Raw genomic sequence first — 7,201 nt, 5'->3', positions numbered from 1 at the left:
GTGTCTGCACATGATCTGATAAGGGAAACGTGATTTACAACATGGGAAACTTTTTTTTTTTAAACCACCATAGACTTAAATGCACTGCGCTGTAGGTCACCTAGACTAGGTTAGCAAGAATGAGCAATGTGGTAGGTCCAAAAGGTAAACCCCCAAACACCTTCCTTCAGTGGAAACTTTGGTAATTGTCTGTGGTTAAAAACAAAAAACTAAAAACACCAACTCCTGTTCTTCATCATGTTGGATGGTTATTTTATCCATTTTTCTCCCGCGATGATGAGTCCATTTTAAATACTTCAATTATTATGAAGACACTCCAAATCCACAGAACAGCAGACACTTCCATTCTGTGCATCAAGACACAAGCATTAGCCAATGAGACATAGAATATAAATCAATATGTAGTGTCCACCTTTGTATTCAAAATGACCATCTACATGTTGAGACCAACTCCATGAATGCTATAAAAAAATTACTAGAAAAATGCCAAAGATTTATGAGACCCTTCAGGGTTCCTCTTGTTGGCTACTGCTGGCAGTGCAACTTCATACACCCCTGTCTGAGCTCAGGTTTGTTTGAGACTCCTCTGTATTTCCAAGTTGTCTGTTTACACAACTTATTCACTGGACTTACTCTAAATGAGATTCTTTCCAAAAATAACCCCCTGACCCCCTGAAAGATAAATTGCCATTAATAATACTAGTCAAAAGTACCAAAAGGGTCTGAAAAGAACTCCAAAATGGCTTACAGAAAGGTGGGCATGTTAGGGGTAAATATAGACTATCTCATGGTGACTGTGAAGGGGATGGTACATATCAATTTTGGGGAATTCATGAAAAATCAATTACATGTATTAATGTAAATATACCTTTATAATCCTCCTAAATGAATCTCAAACCTAAGCTCAGAAAAATAATACTAAATAACATAGGTCTCCACATCTCCTGGTCATTGTGTTTGATGGGGCTGAAGGTACAATGGGACCATAACTCTTGCTATAGGAAGCTTGATGTCCTTTATGTATTGGGGCTGCATTTTAAGATGGTACTTTTCAGGAAGGAGAAAAGAATCCACATTTGACAGCGTAAAAAGACAAGTTGGGATCCTTCCACTGATGCCTGAAGCTGAGCCAGGATTTGATAGAATTGAATGGACTAATATACATATATATTTTTTAAAATATTTATTTATTTTGCGGTACACGGGCCTCTCACTGCTGTGGCCTCTCCCGTTGCGGAGCACAGGCTCCGGACATGCAGGCTCAGCGGCCCTGGCTCACGGGCCTAGCCGCTCCACGGCATGTGGGATCTTCCTGGACAGGCACGAACCCGTGTCCCCTGTATCGGCAGGAGGACTCTCAACCACTGTGCCACCAGGGAAGCCCAGGCACTAATATTTTTAACATGCTTAATCATGGGAATCTTAAGCAGATGTTTCGGCAGAAATTTGACCCTGCCTAACCCTTGCTTCAAGTTGACTACAGTCATAGCTCTTCATAAGCTTTGAAGGTAGGAAGGGGTCAGTTGTTAATTTTAATGACATATGAGGATGCCTCATGGTAACTCCTCCAAAAAGATAGGCAAATAATCACAATTAATTAAATCGTGCAACAAGAGCTTCAAGTCCCTGCATTAGGTACTGTGATAATTAAACAAAGCAAAAAACTTCCTAGATTTATAGAACCCTTTCTTCTAACATTGGCAGTTTCATGAAAGAGCTTATAAAAATTTCCAGGATGAAAAAAGATTTTTTTTTTTTTACTTTTTAATATGCAGGTCAAAATAGCTTAAATCAGCCATAATTGGGCCTAGTGCAATTGTTTAAATCCTGTATTTTAAAAGGCAAAAGAGAGGACTATTTTATTCCATGGTTATCATTTGGAATTTGCCTTAATACACAGTACAGCTACAATCCATTCAGACAGATTAACCTCTGGGGAGAAGCAAACGCCTGCCTGTGTTTCCACCATGCCCCTTGGCACCTGTGCCTTCAGAAACATCAGGAGTGGACCTCCTGCAGGTGTTCTCTGGCATTGTTCAAGGCCTGGTTATCCTCAGGACACCCAATTACCTTGCATTTGCAGGTTGTGCAGGGAGATCCAGTCATTGTCCACACTGAGCCACTAAGCCTAGAAAGGCCATAGCTGTCCAGGCAAGTTTTTCTGATGTCATAGGCGATGTTATCAGCCAGGCAGGGGTCACTGACACAGCGGGGACAACATTCCCCTTCCAAGATGGTTGTGTACTCACAGCTCAAATTGGGGCAAGTGAGCGGCCAGCAATCTACCTCTCCTTCCTGTGGAGAGAAAGCCAAAATACTTCATCACTGACCTTATGCACAATCCTGTTGCCAAAGTCCCAGAGGGGGAAATTCTCAGGAATCTCCATCACTGTCCTCACTGACTGTTGCTACTTTAGCATCATTATGGGTATGATGTGTTTCCTCCTTGAAGAACAAATACAGACATCACCTCCTCCAGAGTGCTTTTGCTGACTGTCTATACTGTAGCCACGGAAAGAGTTCGGTCCCATCTCTGCGTGCCAATGGCAACCCATAATTATTTTTATCGTGAGACTCATAATTATCAATACAATTCCAGATTACATTTTGAGCTTTCAGGTTTTGGGCTTGTTCCTTTATCTCCCCGATGCTTAGCTTAGTTCTGGTCAATAAATGCTAAACAAATGAACAGATAGATGATGATAAGGTACTGAGCTAGTGTGTAAAGAGAAATCTATTTTCCTTAAGGTCAAAGAGGAACTTAAACCACTGTACTATTTCAATAACAACATGCACTGAGTTGCTTATATTGGATTTAAAATTGAGGTCGGGCAATATCAGGAGAACAATTTCATAATGGTTTTGAATGTAATGTCTGGCTAGTGACACATCACAGATGTGTATAAGGTGTTACAGTTCAGACAGAGCCTCCAAGTATTCCAGGATGTGGCCACTGTGGCTCCACCGAGCTACACATAGTAGAGACTACTCTACCTATGTAGCCTCTTCCATTATCATGACACTCATTATAAGTTATGCAAACGCATGCCTAATTATTCAGTCAGCTTCACAAGACTATGGCCTTTAGTCAGCTTCGTGATAGACCATGTCTGTCATGCTCATTGTTACATCATCCAGAGTCTGGCACATGCAAACTATTGATATTTATTAAATATAACCCACTTTATTCTCACGTCGTTATTAAGTTATATTCAGCAGCTTCAGTTCTCCCAGGAAATAATAACCTTAGGGTCTGGGGATGAGAGAGGATACTCCTGAAATTCTATGAAAATATCATGTCTAAAATTAATAACAGCTTTTCTGAGTGCCTGATGATTGGCTTCTTCAAAGAGAAATGTAATTTTCCAGGCTGATGTGGAACCTAATTCTATAGTTGTGTTGTGTTTGCCTGTTCTTGAATGGGAGATGTAAGAATGGCTATGATTTGAATATATCTGAGTCATACTCCTCAGTATTAAGAAGGATTTGTTTCTATTAAGATTATCTGCACATTTGCCAGGTAACTTTAGAAAATCCAATAGAAATTTACAGCACAGTTTTTCTGAATGCCTGTTTTTATACAGTATCCATAGACTGAATCATTAATTTTAGCAAATGTTAAATTATGGAACACAACTAACAGTTTCCATTACAAGTTGACTTAGTTATGACTTAGCTCCACTGGCTATAATTACCTCGGAGATGGAACATCATATTCACTATGATAATGTGTCTTAACAGTCTTTGCAACATTAGAAATCTTTGTGTTATATAATTTGAAACAGAAAGAACCAGGTCCAGAAATTAAGGTTTTTCTCTGGACTTTCTCTAACCTGATTATATCATTAGTATCCCCATATTAAGATACAAAATAACCTTCATTTTTCTACGTTAAGGTTTAGCACTGTAAAACAAATTTTTCAATCTAGGAAATATGAACAATAGTAACTACTGTTCACTAAGTACCTTCTATGTGTCAAGTACTACACTTGCCTTTCACATAACTGATCTTCACAACAGCCCTGCAAAATAGGTGCCCATCCACTTGTGTACACTGAAGGAAAGAATGATCAAGGAAAATGTTCGGACTTGCCCAAGTTAATTACACACATCTTGCATGTGGGAGAACCAGGACTGTCTCTATGACCTAGAATCAATATCAATCCCTGATATTTCTACTATGTTCTGCTATCTCTGACACTGAAACCTTTAATGGTAATGTCCCAAGAAATGAAAGATTTCACTCTGTAAGAACTATAAGTCCCCATCAAGGCTTTGAAAGCTTTCTATCATGTGGGGAATTTTATTGATCTGGAGTGGCTAAAAAGTATCAATTGTAAACTAACTTAGACCAAATCTGTGCTATAAATGTCCTTTCTGTCTTACGTGGTGTTTTAAATAGTAGAATACTAATGTCTTCTGGAAGAACATATGCCCCGTAATTAGCCACAGGACCCACAACTCCCTGCACAGGATCACAAATCGCAGGAAACTAAATCCCACAGACAACTGAGCTGGTAAACCCCTCCAGGATATATAGGATAACACACTCTAAGGGAAGCCAACATACCAGACACCGGCACTGCTGGCAACTGTGAGTCCAGTTGTCTCCACTGCGATAGAGCTTGTGTCCATTTTGATCTAAACATTGACTTGTGACCCTGGTGTCGCACTCTGGGCAACAGAAAAGGTCAACGCTTGGATTCTGGCAATCACAAGCTGTGCGCCGGCAGAATATCTTCCCATCCTGTTTGGAAATGAGATTAAGGAGGTTTCATCATTAGGGGAACAGTAAGCTGCACTATGGAACCCAAATCTTATCAACGCTTTACAGAGCACATAGGAAAGATTTCTAGTCAGAGTGCTCCCCTGGCCACCTCCCATTTTGCTCGAAACAGATGCACACATGTATACTCACATATACACACCCTGCCTTTCCCTGACCTTGCTTGCAGGGCAGCCCAAGTAAACACAGAGACATTTCTAAGTTGCAGAGGGAAGTCAATATGTTCTTTCAAACTTTTCTTCTAAATGTTTCTTAAAAATCATATTTCTAAGTAACATTATAACTAAGCAGCTAAAAATGCATAAACAGTCAAGCACTCATTTGAGTGGAAAATCATGCTGCTGTACTTTTCCCAGTTCACAATGAACAACCTAATACATTCAAATGCATTCATCTAATTTTATTTCTGGCTCAACTCTGGGAGGAAGTCTGACTATACCCTTTTTACAGAAGAATTAACTGAGGCCCAGAGAGGCTAAAAGACTTATCTAGTAACACAGAGGTAGCAATTCTCTAAGCACCACCACCAGATATTCTGGTTTCGAAATAATTTTTCTTCTACAAGATAGCTTTTAGGTTGTTTATTATAAGGAGCTACAATAAGGTGTCACTTCCCACCTTGAGGCAGCTCCCCAAATTATAGGCAGAGTACAATTTCTGGAATAATGGCCCTGAACACTCAGAAGGGATTGAAGGTCAACAGCACTCAAACGTTAAGACAGAACGTTTTGCAGTGTTTCTCATTTATATGTCTGTTGCTCATGGTAACTTCTCATCTCAGACAATGAAGAGCTAAAAATTTAAGGTGAGACATGTGGCCACCTTTTATGGTTATAACTGCTTTGCTGAATATTTACAAAACCAGAGAATCTCAGGGCCAGAATACACCTTAGAGGACACATAACCAAACTTTCTGACCTATACTTGATTAGTCTAGAGCAACCATATTCAAAAGTCATCAAGCCTGTGCTTAAAGCTCTCCGGTCTTGAAGAATTCACCACCGTGGAAGGTATTCTAATTACGCAACTCTGTACCTTTCTGAATGTTAAAAATTGTACTTTTTCTTGCCCATCTTCATTGATCCTTGTTTACACCCTTGGTAATCATAGAACTCCCCATCCCTTCTATCACATTTTTACTCTTCGTTCTAAGAAGAGAGCTCTTACGTCTACTCTGAATCATCTCATCTCTAGATTAAACATCTCTAATTTTTTGACCACTCCCCATAGTTTTGAATCTTCTCACTGTTATTGTGGCCACTTTCTTTTTTAAATTTTTAATTGTTTTTATTTTTAAATATTTTATTTTTAAAAATTGTTATTGAAATATACTTGATTTACAAACTTGTGTTATTTTTAGCTGTACAGCTAAGTGATTGTTATACATACATGTAGATATATATTTTCTTTTTCTTTTTTACATTTTCTTCCATTATAGGTTATTACAAGATATTGAGTATAGTTCCCTGTGCTATACAATAGGTCCTTGTTGGTTATCTATTTTATATATAGTAATGTTTATATTTGAATCCCTAACTCCTACTTCATCCCCCCATTTCCCCTTTTGTAACCATAAATTGGTTTTCTATGTCTGTGGGTCTATTTCTATTTTGTAAATAAGTTCATTTAATCATTTTTTAGATTTCATACCTAAGTGATATCATATAATATCTTTCTCTGTCTCACTTCACTTCGTATGATAATCTCTAGGTCCATCTGTGTTGCTGCAAATGGCATTATCTCATTCGTTTTTTATGGCTGAGTAATATCGCATTGTATATATGTACCACATCTTTATTCCTCCATTGATGGACATTTAGGTTGCTTCCATGTCTTGGCTATTGTAAATAGTGCTGTGATGAATATTGGGGTGCATGTATCTTTTTGAAGTATGGTTTTCTTCAGATATATGCCCAGGAGTGGGATTGCTGGATCGTATGGTAGTTCCATTTTTGGTTTTGTAAGGAACCTTCATAGTGTTCTCCATGGTGGTTGTACCAAGTTACATTCCCACCAATAGTGTAGGAGGGTTCCCCTTTCTCCACACACTCTCTAGCATTTATTGTTTGTTGACTTTTTGATGATGGCCATTCTGACCAGTGTGTGGTGATACCTCATTGTGGATTTGATTTGCATTTCTCTGATAATTAGTGATGTTGAGCATCTTTTCATGGCTTTTTGGCCATCTGTATGTCTTCTTTGGAGAAATGTCCATTTAGATCTTTTGTCCATTTTTTGATTGGGCTGTTGTTTGTTTGTTTGTTTTTCACATAGAGCTGCATGAGCTTTTTGTATATTTTGGAGATAAATCCCTTGTCAGTCACCTTGTTTGCAAATAATTTCTCCTATTCTGTAGGTTGTCTTTTCGTCTTGTTTATGGTTTCCTTTGCTGTGCAAAAGCTTTTAAGTTTAACT

At 38.6% G+C, this 7,201-nt stretch overlaps 1 protein-coding gene across 3 annotated transcripts in view; it reads right to left on the bottom strand.

Annotated features, from left to right (window-relative positions):
• Nucleotides 1-296: 296 nt before the first annotated feature.
• NELL1 (neural EGFL like 1) overlaps nt 297-7,201 on the bottom strand; it is an 876,133-nt gene continuing 869,228 nt past the window's right edge. For all 3 annotated transcript variants that reach the window (XM_065883022.1, XM_065883023.1, XM_065883024.1), the window contains 3 exons: nt 4,571-4,747; nt 2,071-2,295; nt 297-347 (listed from right to left, as the gene is read on the bottom strand). In XM_065883022.1, the coding sequence (XP_065739094.1) occupies nt 297-347; nt 2,071-2,295; nt 4,571-4,747 (453 nt within the window). The remainder of the gene's footprint in view (nt 348-2,070; nt 2,296-4,570; nt 4,748-7,201) is intronic.

The sequence above is a fragment of the Phocoena phocoena genome, chromosome 8 (assembly GCF_963924675.1).
Source record: "Phocoena phocoena chromosome 8, mPhoPho1.1, whole genome shotgun sequence".
Taxonomy (NCBI): Eukaryota; Metazoa; Chordata; class Mammalia; order Artiodactyla; family Phocoenidae; genus Phocoena; species Phocoena phocoena.
This window is presented reverse-complemented; position numbering and strand designations above follow the sequence as displayed.